The sequence below is a fragment of the Onychostruthus taczanowskii genome, unplaced genomic scaffold, assembly GCF_017590055.1.
Source record: "Onychostruthus taczanowskii isolate IOZ18803 unplaced genomic scaffold, ASM1759005v1 scaffold238, whole genome shotgun sequence".
In the NCBI taxonomy this organism is placed as follows: domain Eukaryota; kingdom Metazoa; phylum Chordata; class Aves; order Passeriformes; family Passeridae; genus Onychostruthus; species Onychostruthus taczanowskii.
Window position 1 is genome coordinate 20,887 of NW_024499662.1, and position 22,355 is coordinate 43,241.

At 53.5% G+C, this 22,355-nt stretch overlaps 2 protein-coding genes across 3 annotated transcripts in view; one reads left to right on the forward strand and one right to left on the reverse strand.

Annotated features, from left to right (window-relative positions):
* Nucleotides 1–1,090: 1,090 nt before the first annotated feature.
* Nucleotides 1,091–18,713, reverse strand: HADHB (hydroxyacyl-CoA dehydrogenase trifunctional multienzyme complex subunit beta). 2 transcript variants are annotated; one of them, XM_041405611.1, is made up of 16 exons: nt 18,689–18,713; nt 16,090–16,321; nt 15,702–15,743; nt 14,832–14,928; nt 13,803–13,847; nt 12,816–12,915; nt 11,581–11,668; nt 9,988–10,175; nt 7,450–7,630; nt 5,434–5,555; nt 3,799–3,878; nt 3,672–3,719; nt 3,280–3,367; nt 3,121–3,195; nt 2,303–2,467; nt 1,091–1,653 (listed from the first exon to the last, which is right to left on the reverse strand). In XM_041405611.1, exons 2-16 carry the CDS (start codon nt 16,154–16,156, stop codon nt 1,618–1,620), a joined length of 1,422 nt encoding a protein of 473 aa, XP_041261545.1. In that variant the 5' UTR covers nt 16,157–16,321; nt 18,689–18,713; the 3' UTR covers nt 1,091–1,617. The 2 variants fall into 2 exon arrangements, with proteins under 2 accessions (XP_041261545.1, XP_041261544.1); XM_041405610.1 differs by having other exon boundaries at nt 18,608–18,703.
* Nucleotides 18,714–18,958: 245 nt separating this feature from the next.
* Nucleotides 18,959–22,355, forward strand: part of HADHA (hydroxyacyl-CoA dehydrogenase trifunctional multienzyme complex subunit alpha) — a 30,425-nt gene continuing 27,028 nt past the window's right edge. Inside the window, exon 1 of the mRNA XM_041405609.1 lies at nt 18,959–19,113. Within this exon, the coding sequence (XP_041261543.1) occupies nt 19,026–19,113 (88 nt within the window). The 5' untranslated portion in view covers nt 18,959–19,025. The remainder of the gene's footprint in view (nt 19,114–22,355) is intronic.

A 22,355-nucleotide genomic window follows, 5' to 3' on the forward strand; every position in this document is an offset into this window, starting at 1 on the left:
AAACACCTGCAGGGTGGGCAGGGCACGGCTGGAGTGCCCATCCCGGGAGGGATTCAGCAGCCGCGTGGTGGGTGGCCTCGGCAGCACGGGACTCAGTGAGTTTTCCCAGTTTTCTTTTCCACCCTAAACGATTCTGTGGTTCTAAAGCAATCCCGGCCTTTCTCTGGCCTTGGCAGTTCCCCTCTCCCCCACAGCCGCGTGGTGGTGGCATTTGTGGCTCAGTGTTGGGTGGCCTCGGCAGCACGGGACTCAGTGAGTTTTCCCAGTTTTCTTTTCCACCCTAAACGATTCTGTGGTTCTAAAGCAATCCCGGCCTTTCTCTGGCCTTGGCAGTTCCCCTCTCCCCCCTGGAGCAGCACAAGATTTCCAAGGAAGAATGAACAGGACAGCCCGGGTGCTGCACCCATGCCTTATCTCAGCCGAGCCTCCGCAGCAGGGCCGGGCAGGAGCTGGTGGGTGGCAGAAACTTCTTCTGCCAGAAAAAGGACCCGAAGGTGTTTGTGAGGGGCTTTAGGAGAAACTCTGCTCCCTGGCAGGTGAGAGCAGCCACCCTCAGCATCACAAAGGCACGAGGAACAAGAAAAGAGCGAGGAAATTAAACAGAAAGAACAAGGATCTTATTTTCCCAGTGCTTGGGAGAAGGACAGCCCTGCACACCTGAAGGTTGGCAAGACCTTGAGCCCCTGGCAGGGCCTGGAGGGGCTCCAGGAGAGCTGCAGAGGGACTGGGGACAAGGATGGAGGGACAGGAGCCAGGGAATGGCTCCCACTGCCAGAGGGCAGGGCTGGATGGGAGATTGGGAATTGGGAATCGTTCCCTGGCAGGGTGGGCAGGCCCTGGCACAGCTGGGGCTGCCCCTGCATCCCTGGCAGTGCCCAAGGCTGGGATGGACACTGGGACACCCTGGCACAGTGGAAATGTCCCTGCCATGGCAGGGGTGGATTAGGTGACCTCTGCAAGCCCCTGCCCACTCACCAGCTGTGGTTCCATGATTTCAGAGAGCCAACAGAGCTGTCAGCTCAGAGCCTCCAGCACAGGAAGAGTCCCCAAAGCATTTCAGGCGAAGGGAGGAAAAGAAAACAGCCAGAACTGGGTTTTGTCCTGATTTATTGCAGTTCCATCAGTGACATTCATTCGTCAGATGCAATTTGCTCATTCCAACAGCATTTGGACAGCGTGGAGCAAACTGCCCCCCTCAGAGCCCAGCTCAGCCCCTGGGACTGAGCCTGCTGCCCCACAGAGCTGCTCCTCCCCACAGCATTACCTCCCCTCTCAGCCCCCCCACCTCCACTGCTTCACGTGCTCCTGATCTCCAAAGTTAATTCTCCATCCAGAGCCTTGGAATAACTTTTGTTCTCCCGTGGGAGAAATCCTGAAGGGTTACCAGAGGGATCAGACACTTCCAAGGAGCCTGCAGAGACTCAGAGCTGTGTTAACTGTTCCTCTCCTGGAAGTGGAATAGAGCGTGCTCATTAGATAAAAATTACTGGCTGAGTAGCTAAAAGGGATTGACAAAGGCCACAAATCCCCTCTCCAAGAAGGATTGGGTGTAGGATTTATTAGTGCATTGAAATGGCATCGCCAGGCACAGATGGAGGGACAGAGCTGCCAGGGCTGTTACTGGGGGTACAGCTCCACGATCATCGCGTGACCCTGGGAACAGAGAGAGACAAAACATCACAGAAATGGCTCATTAACACAGACAAGACTAATTACTGCTGGCACAGACTCCCAGGCACAGCATCAAGAACACGAGCCACAGCAGCTGGACACGAGCCCAGGTGTGCCCAGGTGGACAAGAGGCCATTGACCCCTGGGCTGTGCCAGCTCTGGGGTGGCAGCAGGGCCAGGGCAGTGCCCGTCCCCTGTGCTGGCACTGCTGGGGCACCTCCAGTGCTGGGGCCAGCTCTGGGCCCCTCCTGCCAGGAGAGACCTGGAGGGGCTGGAGCGTGTCCAGGGCAGGGAACGGAGCTGGGAAGGGAATGGAGCCCCAGGAGAGGTTGAGGGAGCTGGGAAGGGGCTCAGCCTGGAGAAAAGGAGGCTCAGGGGGGACCTTGTGGCTCTGCACAACTCCCTGACAGGAGGGGACAGCCAGGGGGGGTCGGGCTCTGCTCCCAGGGAACAGGGACAGGACTGAGTGGTGATGGGAGCAGCCAGAGGTGCCTGAGGGAGCTCTGAACAGGCAGCACCCAGAGCTGGGGTCACCAGGCAGGATTGCAGAGCCCCAGCAGGATCAGTCCTGCTGTTCCTGCCCTCTCCCAAGGTTCCTCCCTCTCCCCAGGCTGGGGCACAGCACCATTACCTGCCCTCCTGCAGCACAGGCAGCCACCAGGCCGTACTGGCCCCCCTCCTTCTTCAGCCTGTGGGCAGCAGTGATGACCAGGCGGCAGCCGGTGGCCCCAAAGGGGTGTCCCAGGGACAGGGAGCCCCCCCAGGTGTTGAACTTGTCCAGGGGAGGGGCTCCAACCTGCAGGGACACAGAGGGACACACCCCATGTCACCTGGCTGGAAGGGATGACACCTCATCCCCCCTAATCCCAACACTGAGCCTGAAGTAGCTCGGGATGGCACATCCAGGTGGCTGATGAGGGGATAAAACCACCCCAAAGGAGATCCTGCTTCACCTGCAGCCCCTCAGGGGAGCCCTGCCAGGACTGAGCCCCTCTCACTGCCCTCAGCACCCTCCTCTACAGGGATTGTGGCTCTGGAGCTCCACAGTGGCTCTGGATCTCCACCTCCTGCCGACAACGGGAACAGCATCCCAAAGAAATCTCACATCCCAAAGAAACTGCATCAATTGGGATTTGCTAAGCCAAGCTCAAGGAGCATCACTGCTCCTCACGGGACAGAGCCAGAGCCTGGCTGTGCAGCACCAGCACTGCCAGGAGGGAGCCCAGGAACCCCAAAGTTTCACTGAACTGGAGAGAAAAGTGGCTCCAGAGGAGACATAGAGCTGCTCCCAAGGCTGGAGCCAGGCTGGCAGAGCTGGGGGTGCTCACCTGGAAAGGAGAAGGATCCAGGGAGAGCTCAGAGCCCCTGGCAGGGCTCCAGGAGAGCTGGAGAGGGGACAAGAGCCTGGAGGAGCAGGACAAGGAGGAAAATGTCCTGAGTGTGCCTTACCTTTGACTTCCTGCCCATGTAGTTCTGTGCAAACCAATCCGAATCCATGGCTTTCAGGTTAGCCAGGATCTGGCCCTGCAAGGGAGGAGAGGGTGACACTGGGAATAACAACCCAAGGCAGATGGCTACAGGGAGCCATCCCAGCTTTAGAGCACTTACAGCAAAGGCCTCGTGGAACTCAAACACATCGATGTCACTCAGGCTGAGCCCGGCCTTCTCCAGCACTTTGGGAGTGGCATAGGTGGGGCTGAAGGAGGGAAGACACACCAGTCTTGGATCTGTGTTCCCTGTCAGCCCTACCTCCCCTTTCCACAGTCACATCCTTCTCTCTGGGCTCATGGCCCATCCCTGTCCAAGGGAGGCACAGCCCCCAGAACTGTTGCTGAGGTGCCCCAGCAATCCTGGGGTGTTCCTGCCACTGCTGCTCTCCCACCTCGTGAAGGCCTGGAGAGATGTGGCATCTCCTGAGGCACTTCCCAAAACCACATCATGGCAGGAGAGGGCTGCAGTGGGAGCAGGGGCTGTGGGGAATGCTCTCCATCTCCACCTACCCCAGGAGCAGCTGGTCCTTGGGATCCTGGGACACGTACACAAAATCCCTGTGCAGGAAAAGGGCTGTCAGTGCCAGGGAGAGGAGGGGGAAGCAGGAGCAGGGGTCACTGGAGCAGCCCCTCCTACCTTAGGTAGGCCTTTGGTTTGTAGCCCATGGCCAGAGCCTTCTCCTCAGACATGATCAGCATCGCCGACGCTCCGTCGGTCTGGAATGGGCAGGGAGAAACCAGGTGAGGGGTGAGGGGTCTGCACACAAGGAGCCCCCAGAAAGAAAGGATATGAACACCAGCAGAGCCTCCAGGACACCCCACAACTACAGGGACCAAAGGACAAGGCTGCTGGATTGAGAGGTGGAGGGATGGATGGTCACTGATGATGCCAGCTCACGCAGTGCTGAAGCACCTCCTCACAACCCTTGGGACAATTGTTCCACCCAGGACAGAGGAGCCTGAAAGCCCTGCTAGGCCTGGGACAAGCTGCTGACCCCAAACACTCAGCTGTCCTCCCATTTCCATCCCAAAAATGAGAATAATTCTGGGATGACACAAGCCACAAGCTCACCACATGACAAAAATGTGGGTTGTTATTAAACCCATTATTGTGGGTTTGGCACATCAACTCATGGAATGGTTTGGGTTGGAAAGGACCTTAAATTCCACCCTCCTGCCATGGGCAGGGACAACTTCCACTATCCCAGGTGGCTCTAAGTGCTCAGAGTTTGCAGCTTTTATGTATTTTCCATATATTTGTAGCTTTGTAGACTGTTAAATGCTTTGGTATAACTTCCAGTACTTTTCCAGCAGTGAACAAACTCCTATTGATGCACTCCTAGAATATTGTTTAGTTTTTTTCTGTTACTCCTCCAAGGGTTTTTACTTTGCACTATGGAATCACAGACATGATAAAAGGTAGGAGATGGGGAGGAGAGCTCCCATGGGGCAGAAGCCAGGGGGAATCACTTAACCAACTGCTCCTCTAACTGGACAATACTGGCTGGATATTCTGACTGCCCCACCTTGTATGAAATGGTACAAATCTAATTCAGGATGTGGATTTTTGCCATATTCTGTACCTGAAGGTTTTTCAAGGAAAGGTTTGTTTTCATATTGTCTTTCTAACATTGCCTGGAAAAGTTTGTGTTCTACTTCCAGGCATCACAAGCCCCATCCAGCCTGGCCTTGGGCACTGCCAGGGATGCAGGGGCAGCCCACCCTGCCAGGGAACAATTCCTAATTCCCAATCTCCCATCCAGCCCTGCTCTCTGGCAGTGGGAGCCATCCCCTGGCTCCTGTCCCTGCAGAGCTGTGGCTGCCCCTGGATCCCTGGCAGTGTCCAAGGACAGGTTGGATGAGGTTTGGAGCACCCTGGGATAGTGGAAGGCGTCCCTGCCATGGCAGGGGTGGCACTGGATGAGCTTTAAGGTCCCTTCCAACCTAAACTACTCCATGATTCTGTGAAGTTCAGACTAAACCTACTGTACAATGTACAATCCTCTCCTGGGACAGAATCCCTACAAGGGCTTTTCAAGGATTGACCCTCATGAAGCAGCTACAGAGAAGCAAACAGGTCAAACATCCCAAAACTTCAGGGGTTTTGTTACGGATTTTAAACTGAAACTATCCAATACCCAAATCCACCAGACTACAACGGGGCTCCAACCTGGAAAATCTGGAAATGAAAAGGCACATTCCCAGATGATAACAGCTAAGGTCAGGTGCACAGTCCTCCCCTCTGGCTGGCAGTGCTGGGAACAGGAATTACCAGGAAGGAGGAGTTGGCTGCTGTCACTGTTCCATAGGGCTTGACAAAGGCTGGCTTCAGTTTTCCCATCTGCTCCAGGGAGGACGGGCGGATCCCGTTGTCTTTGGTGACTGTGTCTTTGCCTGGTGAAGGGATAAAAAAAAAAAACACATTTCAACTACAAAAATCAGCCATGCACAAGGATTTCAGCATCAGGACTCTGGGGGGGGGGAAAAAAATCAGAAGATTGTGGGGTTCAGGATAAGCATGAGGAGGGAAAAAAGGAAAATCTCTTTGTGGAATCAGGATACTTAACGTGGCTAAAAACAGCACTTGAAAATTGAAGCTACCTCACTTTCCCTCAGATGACAGTAAAAACAAAGTGCTGCCATGACACTGCCATCTGTTTACTGGAAGGAAAAATTACCACATGGGAAACCCAGTTGAGAAGAGAATTTAAATTTAGGTTAAAAAGCCTAAATGGAGAACTGGCCTTAAATCAGTTTACATTTACATGCTGTGCTTGAGGAATAAAGAGCACTGGGAAAACCCAAATATATCCAACTGCTAAATAAGCCTGTTAAGAAAAAGTACTAATTGTATCATAAAGACCACATGGAACCATGGATCTACAAGGAAAATTTCTCCAGGACACCAATTAGAGTACCCAAATGAACAGGTATTGCAGCCAAGTGTGTCCCCTGGCTCCTGGGGAGTGATGGGGACACCAGCTCAAGCCATGGAAGGGCAGCTTGAAGGTTCTCCCCAAATTATTTCATCTCCCAGCAAGGAGTGTGAGGCCTGGTGAACTGGAACCTGCCACATTCCAGCTCTTCCCATCCAGCACCTGAGTTAGCAGACTGGGATTTTGTTGGGCTTGTGTTTGCTGTTGATATTCTGGGGTATAAAGGTGGTTTCTCTTGCCTGGTGGAAGAGCAGGGGGATTCCATGTCCAACTGTCCTGATTTTCCTTGCTCTGTCACCTCATTAGCACAGATGTGGGGTTGGCAAGAAAAAATTTAGATATGTAAAGTTAAGATAGAGGGCAAGGTTAGATGGGGATTTTTGAAGGAGTTTTGAATGAGTTAGAGAGGGGATCTCTGAGCTTTTTAGATGATGTGATTTATTTTTCTTATCTTCTACATAGCCAGGAAGGGTGAGTTCTGCTCACACCTTCACTGCATGGCTCAGAAGGCCACAAGACCTTTTAAGGAGTTAGTGACCAATAAAACACTGCCAACAAGGATATTTATGGTTTTGGCCCAATCCTTAAATATTTCATATTATGGACTCGTGCTGCAGTGTAATCTTTCTTAGCCAGTCATGTTATAACACACAAACCTACAGTACTGCATTCTAAACTTCTTGTTTACCTTGGTAACTACTTTATTTTTTCTATATCTTGAACTCTAAAACTCTAAACTTTCCTTCACTTAGCTTAACGTGTCTCTGCTTTAAATTATAAATCTACATTATCGCATTGAAGTTTGGAAGCTTTTCCTAAGGTTTCAGATCAAACCCTGTGTTTAATTCTAAGCTTGGCTTATAGGCCCAGAGTTCTGAGAGTTCCCTGCATTTCAGGTTCCAACGGGGTTAAGTGGGATATTGGGAAGGGTATTGGGAAGGAACTCTTCCCTGGGAGGATGTGGAGGGGCTGGGATGGAATTCCCAGAGCAGCTGTGGCTGCCCCTGGATCCCTGGGAATGTCCAAGGCCAGGTTGGACATGGGGGCTGGCAGCACCCTGGGCCAGTGGAAGGTGCCAGGGCTGGAATTGGGTGACGTTCACTGTCCCCTTCCCACCCAAACCATTCCATGCTTCTGCGTTCACACCTTCAACCATCCCGTTTACAAACGCCTCCCCACGCCAGCCGTTCTCCAGCGACAAAAAACCTGACAAAACCCACCCAGACCCCCAGCACTGCCCCCCAGCAGTGAGGGCTGGCCCTGGCACTGTCACCTGGCACTTTGAAGGGCACCACGTCCAGCAGCAGCCCCTCGTCCTGGGCGCTGCCCCCCAGCAGTGAGGGCACTGTCACCTGGCACTTTGAAGGGCACCACGTCCAGCAGCAGCCCCTCGTCCTGGGCTTTCTTGGCCAGCGTGTGGGAGCGCAGCGCGTACTCGTCCTGCTCCAGGCGGGAGACGCCGAAGGCGGCGGCCAGGCGGTCGGCAGAGTGCCCCATGGTCTCGCTGGTGGAGAACTCTGCCACGGCTGGGAGCTGCCACCAGGGAGGGAGAGTCAGCACAGCTGGGGGAAAAACCCCCCTGGGAGCACACAGAGCTGAGCCCCAAGGTCTGAGAGAGGCCGTTCTCACTGTTAATTAGCACACGGCAATCAGACGGTGACAGACTCAGGAATGTGTCAGAGAAACCGGCCCTTTCCAAGATTTTGGGAAAAAAAAAACCAAGTTTCAGGCTGCTGCTTACTGCAGGGGTTGCAGAACTGTGTTGAGAGCTGCCTGTACATTTAATAGGGTGTTTTAGGTTGAAAATGTACTCTATTCCTATCTGTGGAGCAGTTATCTTCTGTTCATTGGGCAGTTTATTTATCTCTTCCACAACCAATCCTCCCTCCAGGAGACTGTCACTGTCATATTTTCTGAAAAATCTCTTTGCCCAGGACTTTGCTCCTGGGAAGCTGAGAAGCTTCAGAGAAAAAATTGAAAACAATAATTACCTGATTTGCTTCTCCTGTGTTTTGTTGCTCTGGACATTGTTTACCAACAGGTGCTTGTTTCATTGGTTTCATGTGAATTGTTTTTATTTAATGGCCAAGCACAGCCAAGCTGTGTCAAGACTCTGGAGAGAGTCACAAGTTTTTAATTATTATCCTTTAGCCTTCTGTCTGTATCCTTTCTCTATTCTTTAGTATGATATGATATGATATGATATGATATGATATGATATGATATGATATGATATGATATGATATGATATGATATGATATGATATGATATGATATGATATGATATGATATGATATGATATGAATCATTCTTTAATAGAATATAGATTAGCCTTCTAAAAACATGGAGTCAGATTCATCATTTCCTCACCACGATGGGGGTCTCAGAAAATACCACAGGAGATATCTTCTGTTCATGGGTCATTAATTATTAATTATCTTCTGCCCATGGCCAGTGAGTGCCCCTGCATGGCTGATCAAATTCCATCATCCCACTGGGAGATGCTCTGCCCAGGGGAGGAGCCAAGCATTCCTACCTGGATACAATCTGAGCCTGGAACAGCACAGCAGCCTTTGCCCACTGCATTCCCAAGGAGCAGCTTTCTCCTGCCCTGCATTCCCAGAGGAACACCAGGCCCATCTCCAGCAGCCCTGGAGCTCCAGAGGAAAACTCCAGCCTTGTGCAGGATCCCTGCTCCAGCAGAAGCACAGCTGGCACTGCAGGAGGGCTGAGCCCCCATGGGATGGGGCTGTGCCACCACCCTGACCCACAGGGGCTCAGCTCCTGCTCTGACTCTGGCAGTGTTGTTTTTATTTGTTTGTATGATTGCATTTGTATTTTAATTTTCCTAACAAAGAGCTGTTATTCCTGCTCCTGTATCTTTGCCTGAGACACCCTTAAATTCAAAATCATCATTTGGAAAGAGAGGGTTTACATTTTCCATTTCTAGGGAGGCTGGCTCCTGCCTTCCTCAGCAGACACCTGTTTCTTCAAACCAAGACACAGAATCCATGACAAAGGGTGACCAGACCTTTTGGGTTCAGCTCAAACACCACATCCTGAGAGCTCAAAACTCCTTGTCAGACACCTCCTCATCCACAAGCAGAGCTCAGAGGTGATCTTGGCTTAATTTTAGTTCTTCCAGCAGCACTCAGGAAATCCCTGCATGCACTCAAGTCTGATATTTTCATATCTTATTTTGGATTTGGGATGTCTGCTCTGCCACACTTAACCTGGGCCTCACTGCACTCACTAAAGGGAATTACATGGATGCAGTTTCCATGTGGAAAGCTCAGGGTGGGAAGGAAGTGCTGCCCCTTTCCATCCTCACCACGTTGTAAATCACCCCCCCAAGGCCCCCAGGACAGGGCAGTGGCTCACTCTGCTCCTGACATGGCCCTGTGGATGCTCTTCAGGGGAGCTGAACACATCCAGCCCCTGGCAGGATTTGGCCAGGTACAGGAATCATAAGGTACATTTAAGATGCATTAATTAAATTAACACACTGAGGATATTTCTGTCTAATACTAAGGGGGTAACTGCTATTATCTAGTAAAATTCCTCTGACCCTAGAATTCTTCTGACAATTCAGAATAACCTTTATATTTATGGGAAAAAACCTTCTATTTCTGTCATCTGCAGCACAGTTTTTCTAGGAGTAGCAGGAAGGAGTAGCAGTGAAGGAGGTTTTGCACTAAATTGGGTTTACTGAAGATGAACATGTGTGAAGGAAAAGCAGGGGCCCAAATGCTGTGAGATGCATGAATCAGTGATTTAACCCAAAGCAGAGGACAGAGATTGGTCATGGTGAACGCCAGGAGCCACCTCACCCATCTTAAATCCTAAACCAGCTCACTAAACATCTAAATGCCTGAAAAACCAAAAAAATACCTCGGGAGCAAAGTAGTCAGGGCGAATTTTGGAAATGAGGGAGAGCTTCTGGCCCAGGGTCTTGGCTCTGTTCAGGGTCAGCATGGTCTTCCTCATCTTCCTGCTGTGGCGGATGGGGACGTCGGACATGAGCTCCACGCCGCCGGCCACCACCACGTCACACTGGCCAGCTGCAATCATCCCCACACCTGCAGGGACAGGAACACTGCCAGGGCAGGGCCACTCACCCCTTGCTGGAGCCCTGAGAATTTCAGATTTCTGTGCTGGCAGACTCCAACCCCCAAGAGAACATTGCATTTGACCTGGAGAAGGCTTCCAGAATTGATTGAGAGCACTGGGATTGTGGGTGTGGAGTTGGTTAGAAGTGGGTGACAGCACAGGGTGGGAAACTCAGAGTTTGGGGTTTTAGAATATAGTCATATATATGGGGCAAGATGGAGGTTTTGAAGTGGTGGCAGGTTGTCTCTTTCCCTACCTTCTTCTTCCTTCTTCTCCACGGGTTTGTGTGGTATTTTGTAATTGGACAGAAAAGCCCACCCTGCGGACTTTTGAGGGATTAGTTATTGGGTTAAAAGTGAAAAGAATTTAAATGTCATTTCTTAATTGGATAATTTAGCCTTCAAAGACCCTGTAACAAGAGACAGTTGGCCATTTTGTGCCCTGTTAGTGAAGAACTGCAGAACTCACTGCTGTGACACTCTAACATGGGTAAGAAATAATAAACACCTGAACTATCTTCTCGAGTGCCTTCAACCCTGACCTCAACAGGGAAAAAGGGAAGTTGAAAACTGGCACCCCAACAGAGCCCTGGCCACTCCTCCTGGAGCCCCTGACCATGGCTGGGTTACACATGAGCTGCTGTCACTTGGCTGCCACTTGCTGTCACACAGAGCAGGGAGGGAAGGACAGCGCCAGCAGTTTGAGCTGTGTCTCCATTTTTTAGCCCTGGTTAGGCTAAGGCAAAGATAAAAGGAGCCTGAAAGGAGCAACTTTCTCACCATGGTCACTCTTTACCTCCCAAACAAACACAGACACTGAGCAGAGATGCTGCTGCAGGCCTACAGCAGCCACTCAGTTCATCTTGTATTTTGCTGGCTAAAAAACCTCCACAGAATCACTGAGAGTGGAAAAGACCTCCCAGACCATCAAACCCAACCTGTGACTGATCTCCACCTTGTCACCAGCCCAGAGCACTGAGTGCCATGTCCAGGAATTCCCCACACACTTCCAGGGATGGGGACTTCACCATTCCTTGGGCAGCTCCTTCCAGTGCCTGACCATCCTTTCCTGGGAAAAATTCCTCCTGATGTCCATCCTGACCTTCCCCTGGCACAGCCTGAGGCTGTTCCTTCTCATCCTGTCCCTGTTCCCTGGGAGCAGAACCCAACTTCCCCCTGGCTGTCCCCTCCTGTCAGGGAATTGTGCAGAGCCCTGAGACTCCTCTTCTCGAGGCTAAATCCCATTTTTCCTTCCATTCCAGCATTTCTTCAGTTGTTTTTTTTACATTCACAAGCAGTGCCAGTTGAATAAATGCTGTAAAAGAATTCCCAAGCTCCCTCTCAACCCCACAGCTTGTTCTTGCAGCCCACATACCTGTGGTCATGGCCTGGTTTGAGGAAATGCAGGCCATGGTGACGGTGTGGGCCGGAGTTTTGTCAGAGAACCCTGCTCCCAAGGCAGCCTACAACAACAAGAGGGGTGTTAAACCTACAGCTGCTGCTCCCAGGCCAGAGCTGCCCCTGCCCAGCACACCTTGCCAGGTGGAGATGAAGACAGAGACATGGAGTTTTCATCCAGTTAATTATGGCAGCAGCTCTTCCCTTCCCCAGATTCTGGAGCAGGAGCTGAGGCCATGCTCAGAACAGTCACTGCCCCTCCACTTTTTTTTAACAAACTAATCACACCCCACATTTAAAAAAAACCACATCAAAAGAGCCTCCAACTACTCCACATCGACTTTGCTTCACCTTATTGGCAAAGCCAACATGTGAAAAGGTGATTTAGACCACTCAGCACAAGGCTGAGTGGCTTCACAGAGAGCAGCAAACTGCAGAGCAGTGACTCATGTGAGCAGCCCAGAGACCTTCCCTACTTGGGATGTGGCCAACTAGATGAAAGTTCAGCAGTTGTTCCCAAGTTAAAATTACCCTGCAGCCCCATCTGACTGGCAGGTGACCAAAGGCAGGGCTTGCATTCACGAGGCTGAGGCTGCACAGGGAGCCCAGGTTACATCATGGATTTATCCAGGTGCAGAGGCTCCAGGTTAGCAAAGATCAGGCTGCCTGGCACATGACTCCAGAGGATCAGCTGCTCTGGGGATAATACAGGAATTGTGTTTTCTGGCTGGTGGAACAAAGGGCAGCAAAGCTGCTCCACTTCAGATCCTGAGAATGTTGTGTCTGAGCAGGCAGCTCAAATAAATAAATGAATGCCACAAGAAAGCAAACCCTCACTGCACACTCTGATCCTCCCAGGGAGTTGGGGAAGGCAGTGCTCAATCCAACTGGTGTTTAGGAGCTGAGGGATCAGCAACCCTCAACAAGACTTTCCTTTGCAGGGAAGAATCAAGCAGGGGCTCCACAGCATTGGAATATGAAAATCTGATAAAAAAATGATGCTAAATGACATCTGTAGCAGATTTCAACAGAGAATCCCAAAATAATTTTCCTTTATAATCCCAGGAACTCAGTTAACAGACAATACTACACAACTATTTCATGCTTTCAAATCATATATAAACAAACAATAATAATGGGAAATAATTTTTTAGCAAGGATCAGAGCAGTTGAAGAAATCAGACTCCCAGGGGAATGCTGCACAGAACCCACCTCTCTGGCAACATTACTGGTTTTCACCTCCTGGATAACTGTACCATAAACAATGTAATCAACAACATCCCTTGGGACACTGGTCCGGGTCAGCAGGCCCCTAAGGAGAGGATCAAAACAAAAGGAATTTGCATCACATGAATAAAAACCTCTCCAACATCCTCTTCCTGCCAGCTTGGCTGCAGAACAAGGCAACAGTAGAGCCACAGCTTCTGTCACCCCCTCAGAAGAAATCTCATGTGCATGTAGGCCCTGTGGGAAGTGTAGCTGATTATGGGCTGCAATCAATCTTGGTGATAATTTTACTATAAATCATTACAGAACTTCATTAAAGCAATTACTTTTTAGCCCTTACAGCTCTCCTTCCACAAAACGGCTCAGAGAATCATCAAATGCCAGAATGGTTTGGGTGGGAAGGGACCTCAAAGCTCACCCAGTGCCACCCCTGCCATGGCAGGGACACTTCCCCTGTCCCAGGGTGCTCCCAGGGTCCAGCCTGGCCGTGGGCACTGCCAGGGATGGGGCAGCCATCTCCAGGCTTCTCCAAGCCTTCTCCCCACAGCACTTTGCTCTGCCTCTCAACAGAACAAACCCACTGCTATTGACCCTCAGAACAGGAGGGTTACAGAATTAGCTCCATATCCTTGTCACTTCATTTCCTCTGTGCTGCCCAGGTTGTTTTTCCCACCAAATGTGAGCACACCTCAACAGCAGCTCTGATGTCTGTGTCTGGAAAACTACAGTTGGGAATCAAATTCACCAAAATTTGTCACCACCAGCATCTCTTTGCATCAACACCAACCTACTGAAAACCCCCAAAAACAACACAAACCCCAGTGCTTAAGCCACCCACTACTATGGAGGGAGGCCAGGAAAAATAAAGCATCTGAACTGTTCAGAACCAAGCCCAGAGCCTTGGCTCTGCAACTCTGAAGCCTCAGCAGTTTAACAAGAATTCTGAGCCCTCCCAGAGTTCCATTTACTTACTGCAGTGCTGCTCTGGCTAAGTCATGTGGCATCAGATCAGCATACCTGGAAGGTGAAGAGCAGAGGAAGAAACTCAGATCAGTGCAGAATTCTCAGTACAGAAATCAGGACAGAATTCTCCTGTGATCAGCAAGAGCTGGGGATGGACCAGAAATGCTCCACTGAGCTTCTGAGCAAAAATTTCAAGGAATCAGAGATTGGGTTGGGTTGGAAGAGACACTAAATCTCATTCAGTGCCACCCCTGCCATGGCAGGGACACTGCCACTGTCCCAGGTGCTCCCAGCCCCAGTGTCCAGCCTGGCCTTGGGCACTGCCAGGGATCCAGGGGCAGCCCCAGCTGTGCCAGGGCCTGCCCACCCTGCCAGGGAACAATTCCCAATTCCCAATTTCCCATCCAGCCCTGCCCTCTGGCAGTGGGAGCCATTCCCTGTGTCCTGTCCCTCCATCCTTGTCCCCAGTCCCTCTGCAGCTCTCCTGGAGCCCCCCCAGGCTCTTAGCTCTCCCTGGATCCTTCTCCTCTCCAGGTGAGCACCCCCAGCTCTGCCAGCCTGGCTCCAGAGCAGAGTGGCTGCAATCACTGCACTAAACCCACAGAAAAGCAGCAGGGAGCAGATAAAGAAATCCCTTCTCCATCCTGACAGTCAGGTGTGGCTCTAGTTCAGCTGTGGATTTGGTGGCACAGCAATCCAGGAAGAAGAGCCTACAGCAGATTCTTGGCCCCTGTCCTGCCAGTTCTGTCAAACTTGTTGCTTCATCTGCTATAAATTCTCCAACTGCTTCCTCTAGACATGCTCCATAAATCCTCACTCTTCCCAGGATTCAAACACAGGAACAACCTTCTTCAAACCACATTCCTGCACTAAATAAGCTGCAAAAACTGCAGCAGCCCAACTCAGGGCACCTCCTGAGCCTTTAGGCCCCAAGAATAACTACATTAAATGAAGAAGTGAGATTTTTTCCTCAGAAAGAGCTGAGTTTTAACCAAGTCAGGGGGTGTTTTCTGGGTTTCACTCCTCTCTGATACTCACGTGGTGCCAGACTGCAGAAAGGGAATGCGGACACCCTCCACCACCACCACATTCTTCACCCCAGTTTTGCCCAAGCTCTTCTTAGTCTTTGGCTGGGCTGTGAAGAGAGAAGTGATGGTGACAAGAATATCAGCAATTTTCATATAGATCCTGCAAAGACTTGTAGAAAACAAAGAAAAAATGTCCTTTTTTGGTGTGTAAGTGAAAGGCAGGGAAGGTAGGACACCTGAGTTGGAATCTTGGAATGGTTTGGGTAGAAAGGGACCTCAAAGCTCATCCAGTGCCACCCCCTGCCATGGGCAAGGACACTTTCTGTGTGCCCCCAGCTCCATCCAACCTGGACTGGAACACTCCCAGGGATGAGGCCTGTGCCTCATCACCCTCACAGCCAAGAGTTCCTTCCTAATGGGAAGAAATTCTCTCCCCAGTGGGAGAGGTTTGAGACAAGGGATATCATGACCCAGCATCATTCCACAGGCCAGTGCCAGGACAAAACTCCAGCACTGTCTGGAGATTCCTTCAGGCTCTTTCCAAAGCCCAGGGGATGATGGGGAGCTGCTGTCCAGGCCTGTTCCCAAAATCCCAAAGCCTGAGTCACCTGAGCAACCCCCACAGTGAACCCAGAGCATGGATCACCCCAACCACTCACTGTGGGCTGTGACTAAAAACTGGGAATGGCTGCTGGGAGCCAGGGCACTCAGGGGATGAGAGGACTCTGCTGCAAACACTGGTTTGCCTGAAGTTTTCCTTGCTTGCAGCTTTTCAGGAACACCTGAACCACTCTGCATCCAGCTCCATTTCTAAGATTTAAGCTTCCAAAACAGCCCTGTCTAGCACAGACCCACTGAGATTCTGGTGTTTTCCCCTTACCTGCAGCTTGGAACTGCGAGGAGCAGCTGAGTGATCGAGTGACTGGAAAACAAGAAAAGGAAAAAAAAAAGCCAAAAAAATGTTAGAAGCAGTTCTAGTCTCTGTAAGAAGGGTTGGAAAAGCAAATGATGTCACTGTAAGACACCTGTCCACCTGTGGGGTGGTTTACTCTGTCCAGAAACCTGACACACTTTCTGTGAACTCAAGACTCCTCCCCATACGATGCAGGAAGGAACAAACAAGGCAACAATGTAATTTGGATTAAAAAATAAAACACTGTCAGCCTTTTAAAGGTGAGAACAGGGCAGGTTCAGACCCCAGCATCCATTCCAAACCCAACACTTCAACCAGAGCTTTATGCCCACCAATAAAAGCTAAAGATACTCACAGGCCCCAGCAGCCCAGGCTGAGGACACGGGGAGGTTCCTCAGGGCAGAGCTCAGCATGGAACTCATTTTGGGATCTTGGGCTCAAGTCCAAGCTGCTCTGTCCAGAAAAATCACCAGGGAAGAGTCTTGCCTGCCTCACACACAGCCAGCAAGGTGAGGGCAACACACTCCAAGGGCAGCAGCAGCAGCACAGGGGATCACCTCCCACCACGCTCGGAGCCTGGCTTGTGCCTGTGAATAAAAACTGCCCAGTGAGCTTCTCAATCCCCTCCACTTCCCACTGGAAAATTGTCCCAGTGCCCAGGCAGGCTGCTGCCTGCCTGCCTCACACAGAGCCAGCAAGGTGAGGGCAACACGCTCCAAGGGCAGCAGCAGCACAGGGGATCACCTCCCACCACGCTCGGAGCCTGGCTTGTGCCTGTGAATAAAAACTGCCCAGTGAGCTTCTCAATCCCCTCCACTTCCCACTGGAAAATTGTCCCAGTGCCCAGGCAGGCTGCTGCCAGCAGCACCTCCTGACACCAGCAGTGTCCTTGGCACCCCTGCCAGCCCCTGGTGCCAGCCTGAGGAGCTCCTCCTGTTCATCCCCGTGGCAAACAGAGCAAGTTCAGGTCCCCCACCCCCAAAAACCCCTCTGCAGCTTTCCCAAATCAGCTTTCCCTACAAACAAACCCTCGTTTGCAGGTCTTACTGTCCAGGGATGGCCCTCACAACTCCAGGGCTTTGGATCCATGCCAACATTCATCTCCCTCTGTCACACTTTGGGGTTCAAATCTTGGCACTTTCTCTCCCAAGCACAAAGTTTTTTTCCATGGAGGGGCACAGGAACACCCACAGTCCCAAACCCAACCCTCTGCAGCTCCCCAAAACTCAGCACAAGCTTTCAGTCACTCCCTTTGACACCTCCCAGCTGCAGCTCCACACCTGGAACGTGCCCCTTCCCAGCCCCAGGTTCCTCCTGCCAACAAAGATCCCAAAACCAAACCTTTCCAAAGCATCCTGCTTCTCCTCCACCTGTGCCAACCTCCCTCCCCACGCCTGATTGAGGTTTTTCCCTAAATTTTCCCAGCCCAGCTGACAGAAGTTTCTCCCAGGTGTAATCTCCTCCTCCCTCCTACACTGCACCCCCGTTCCTGCACCCCCCAACCCCCTCATTTTCAGTGCTCCCCCAGCATCCCAAGGGCTCAGCCCTGCCTGCACAAATCACCATGGCAAAACTCCTCGCAGAGCCTGGATTTGCCTGGATTCCACAGCTGAGCCGGGCTCCTCAGGGATCCCTTCCAACTCAGGACAATCCCCAATTCCACGAACAGCCCCTGCTCCCTTCCCGTCCCCACACACCCTGACACTTTCACAGCGCAGCACCGTCACCCCGGGGCTCCCAGGGCCCACCCCAAACACACCCTGAGAGCACTCAGCCACTCCCAAATCCCCCTCATCCACCCAGGGCCGACTCCCGACCCCTCCCATCTGCCCAGGACCAACCCCTCGGTCCCTTCACGCACCCGGGACCGACCCCCGGGCCCTCCGCAGCTTTTCTCAGCCCCTCTACCCCGTCCATCCGGAATGAAGCCCCCGACTCCCTCCACTCTATATGGAATGAACCCCCCGACTCCCCTCACGTCTCCCTGTCCATCCAGAATGACCCCCCCAACTCCCCTCACTCCCACCCGGAATGAGCCCCCCGACTCCCCTCACTTCTGTCTCTCTGGAACGATCTAGAACGAGCCCCCCGACTCCCCTCACTCCCACCCAGAACGAGCCCCCGACTCCCCTCACTGCTCCCTGTCTCTCTGGAACGATCTAGAACAAACCCCCTGATTCCCCTCACTGCTCCCTGTCTCTCTGGAACAATCTAGAATGAACCCCCTGATGCCCCTCACCTCTATATGGAACGAACCCCCCAATTCCCCTCACGTCTCCCCATCCATCCAGAACGAGCCCCCCCGACTCCCCTCACTCCCACTCAGAATGAGCCCCCTGATTCCCCTCACTGCTCCCTGCCTCTCTGGAACAATCTAGAATGAACCCCCTGATGCCCCTCACCTCTATATGGAACGACCCCCCCAATTCCCCTCACGTCTCCCCATCCATCCAGAACGAGCCCCCCCGACTCCCCTCACGTGTCCCCGTCCATCGGAACGAGCCCCTCGACTCCCCTCACTTCCATCCAGAATGAACCCCCCGACTCCCCTCACTGCTCCCTCTCTATCTAGAATGATCCAGAACGAACCCCCCGACTCCTCTCACTCCCACTCGGAACGAGCCCCCCGACTCCTCTCACGTCTCCCCGTCCATAGGAATGAACCCCCCGACTCCCCTCATTCACTCCCACCCGGAACGAGTCCCCCGGCTCCCCTCACGTCTCCCCGTCCATCCGGGACCGCCCCCCGGCCTCCCTTCATCCTTCCTCCGCCCACTGAGGAGCGACCCCCGATCCTCTGCTCCAGCCCGGACCGAGCCGCCTACCCCTAACCCCCACCCCTTTCCCCGGCACCGACTCCCCACTCCTCTCACCTTTCCCACACTCCCGTCCAGCCAGGACGGAGCCCTTGACCGCCCTGTCCCCTCCCGTCCCCGACCGCTCCCGCCGCTCACCTCCGCCCTCACCCCGCTCTGCCACCGCCGCGCCGCCACTCACCAAGGGCCCCGCTCCCCCCACACCCTCCGGCCTGCCCGCCGCTCGCCTGACCCACACCCCTCCCTCCGCCGCCGCTCCGCAGCCCTATCCCGGCTTCTCCCGCAATCCGCTCCGGCTCGGCGTGGATTGAAAACAGCCGAGACACAGCGGAGAGCGGAGGACAAGGAGGTAGCAGTGTGTTGGCGGCGGTGAAGCGTGCGGGCAGCGCGGCGGGCGGACGCGGGCGGGGCGGCGTGGGCGGGGCGGGCGCGCTCAGGTCCCCGGCGGCCTCTCCCTCATTCGACCTCGGCGAAGATGGCGGCGGCGGTGAGAGCCATCGGCAGCCTCGGCCGCCTCCCGGCCGCCGCCAGGGCCGGCCCGACGCGGCACACCCCGCCCCGAGGTGAGCGAGGGGACGGCGGGGAGCGGGAGGCGTGCGGTGTCCCCCGCGTGAGGGGAGCAGCGGGGGATAGGGGCAGTGAGGGGTAAGGGACGGAGATAGCGGAGGGGCACTGAGGGGACACTGAGGGAAAGGGAGCGCTGACGGGCAGGGGGACAACGAGGTGGCAGTGGAGGGTCGGGGAGCACTGAGGGAGCGAGGACTGGCGAGGGACGGGGCCCACTGAGGAGATAGTTTTGCGGGGAAGGTGAGGAGGCGCTGAGAGGTGAGGGCAGGGGGGCACTGAGGGGGCGAGGGGCAGGTGTGGTGTTGACGGGATGAGGAACAGGGTGTCCCAGAGAGGATTTCCTGGTGCTGAGGCAGGGGTTGGGCCTTGTCCGGGTGTCCCGAAGGGCTCCTCGGGTGGTGTGACCGTGAGGGCTGTGAGGAGTTGCCAGGGAAGGGTCTGTGAGGATCAGAATTGGGGCAGGGAGTCCCCAGGGCAGCTGTGGGGTGGGAGCTGTCCCCGCGTGTGTCTGTGCCCCATGTTTGTCCCCATGGCCTGGGAGTCACCTGGGGGATTCCTGGCAGGTCCCCAACATCCCCCCACCCAGGGTCTGTCCCCCCCGTGTCCTGTGGTCTCTGGGGGTTGTGTGTCCCCATGGGGACATCCTGCAGTGCCAGTCCTTGCACGGGGACACACTGTGGGAACCTCTGAGCAGTTCTGGGGGGTCCCTGTGGCCTGGCACTGAAGGGGGACACACCCTCCACTCAGGATGGTCCCTGACGTGAGCTGAGCCACAGGGAGAGAGTGTCCTTGTGCCCTCACACATGTGCCTGTCCCAGTGCCCTGAGAGCCTGCTTGGAAAGGACAGGATGTCCCCATGCCCTTGGCAGTGTGGATCTTGTGGCTGCCCTCCAGGCAGGCAGGGGGATCCATGGGAAGGGGGATCCCTGTGACCCTCTAATCCCACTTGCCTGGGGGAGGGTGTCTGCATGTGCTCCATGATCCCTCAGCTGAGAGAGTTGGGATTGTTCACCCTGGGGAAGAGGAAGCTCTGGGGAGAATTTAGGAGGGACTTGCAGGGCCTGGAGGGGCTCCAGGAGAGCTGCAGAGGGACTGAGGAACAAGGGATGGAGGGACAGGACCCAGGGAATGGCTCCCACTGCTGGAGGGCAAGGATGGATGGGATTTTGGGAATTAGGAATTGTTCCCTGGCAGGGTGGGCAGGCCCTGGCACAGGGGGCTGCCCCTGGATCCCTGGCAGTGCCCAAGGCCAGGCTGGACACTGGGACACCCTGGCACAGTGGCAGTGTCCCTGCCATGGCAGGGGTGGCACTGGGTGGGCTTTAATGTTCCTTCCCACCCAAACCATCCTGGGATTCAGTGATTCCATGATTTTGTGTGGGGCATCTCCCTTGCCAGCTCTGGCAGGGCTGTGGCTCTCTCCTGCCTCTTTACAGAACTACCTTGGTGCTTCCTGGCTACCAGGCAGGGAGTCCCCAGGAGCCCTGGGAAAGCCAAAGGGCCTGGCTGGGAAGCTCTGGAAACCTCATATTTAGGCACTTTGAAGGGCCTCAGAGTCTGGTGTTGATGTTGACCCAAAATCCAGCTGTGTTTCATTTAAACCCAATCCTGGGCTTGGTTCAGAGCTGGACTCAGTGCTCTGAGAGCTCTTTTCCAATGTGAGCAGTTCCATGGTTCTGGGATCCTGGTGAACAATTCCATGGCTCTGGGATCCTGGTGAACAATTCCATGGCTCTGGGATCCTGGTGAACAATTCCATGGCTCTGGGATCCTGGTGAACAATTCCATGGCTCTGGGATCCTGGTGAACAATTCCATGGCTCTGGGATCCTGGTGAACAATTCCATGGCTCTGGGATCCTGGTGAACAATTCCATGGCTCTGGGATCCTGGTGAACAATTCCATGGCTCTGGGATCCTGGTGAACAATTCCATGGCTCTGGGATCCTGGTGAACAATTCCATGGCTCTGGGATCCTGGTGAACAATTCCATGGCTCTGGGATCCTGGTGAACAATTCCATGGCTCTGGGATCCTGGTGAACAATTCCATGGCTCTGGGATCCTGGTGAACAATTCCATGGCTCTGGGATCCTGGTGAACAATTCCATGGCTCTGGGATCCTGGTGAACAATTCCATGGCTCTGGGATCCTGGTGAACAATTCCATGGCTCTGGGATCCTGGTGAACAATTCCATGGCTCTGGGATCCTGGTGAACAATTCCATGGCTCTGGGATCCTGGTGAACAATTCCATGGCTCTGGGATCCTGGTGAACAATTCCATGGCTCTGGGATCCTGGTGAACAATTCCATGGCTCTGGGATCCTGGTGAACAATTCCATGGCTCTGGGATCCTGGTGAACAATTCCATGGCTCTGGGATCCTGGTGAACAATTCCATGGCTCTGGGATCCTGGTGAACAATTCCATGGCTCTGGGATCCTGGTGAACAATTCCATGGCTCTGGGATCCTGGTGAACAATTCCATGGCTCTGGGATCCTGGTGAACAATTCCATGGCTCTGGGATCCTGGTGAACAATTCCATGGCTCTGGGATCCTGGTGAACAATTCCATGGCTCTGGGATCCTGGTGAACAATTCCATGGCTCTGGGATCCTGGTGAACAATTCCATGGCTCTGGGATCCTGGTGAACAATTCCATGGCTCTGGGATCCTGGTGAACAATTCCATGGCTCTGGGATCCTGGTGAACAATTCCATGGCTCTGGGATCCTGGTGAACAATTCCATGGCTCTGGGATCCTGGTGAACAATTCCATGGCTCTGGGATCCTGGTGAACAATTCCATGGCTCTGGGATCCTGGTGAACAATTCCATGGCTCTGGGATCCTGGTGAACAATTCCATGGCTCTGGGATCCTGGTGAACAATTCCATGGCTCTGGGATCCTGGTGAACAATTCCATGGCTCTGGGATCCTGGTGAACAATTCCATGGCTCTGGGATCCTGGTGAACAATTCCATGGCTCTGGGATCCTGGTGAACAATTCCATGGCTCTGGGATCCTGGTGAACAATTCCATGGCTCTGGGATCCTGGTGAACAATTCCATGGCTCTGGGATCCTGGTGAACAATTCCATGGCTCTGGGATCCTGGTGAACAATTCCATGGCTCTGGGATCCTGGTGAACAATTCCATGGCTCTGGGATCCTGGTGAACAATTCCATGGCTCTGGGATCCTGGTGAACAATTCCATGGCTCTGGGATCCTGGTGAACAATTCCAT

What these genes read in the sequence shown, in the direction of transcription:
- HADHB (XM_041405611.1), bottom strand. Translation starts at nt 16,156, where the DNA reads ATGAGTTCCATGCTGAGCTCTGCCCTGAGGAACCTCCCCGTGTCCTCA. An exon ending in TTAGCCAGAGCAGCACTGCA is followed by an intron (nt 12,916 to 13,802) that starts GTAAGTAAATGG and finishes TCCTCTCCTTAG; the next exon opens with GGGCCTGCTGACCCGGACCA. An exon ending in AAGGACCAGCTGCTCCTGGG is followed by an intron (nt 3,368 to 3,671) that starts GTAGGTGGAGAT and finishes TCCCTCCTTCAG; the next exon opens with CCCCACCTATGCCACTCCCA.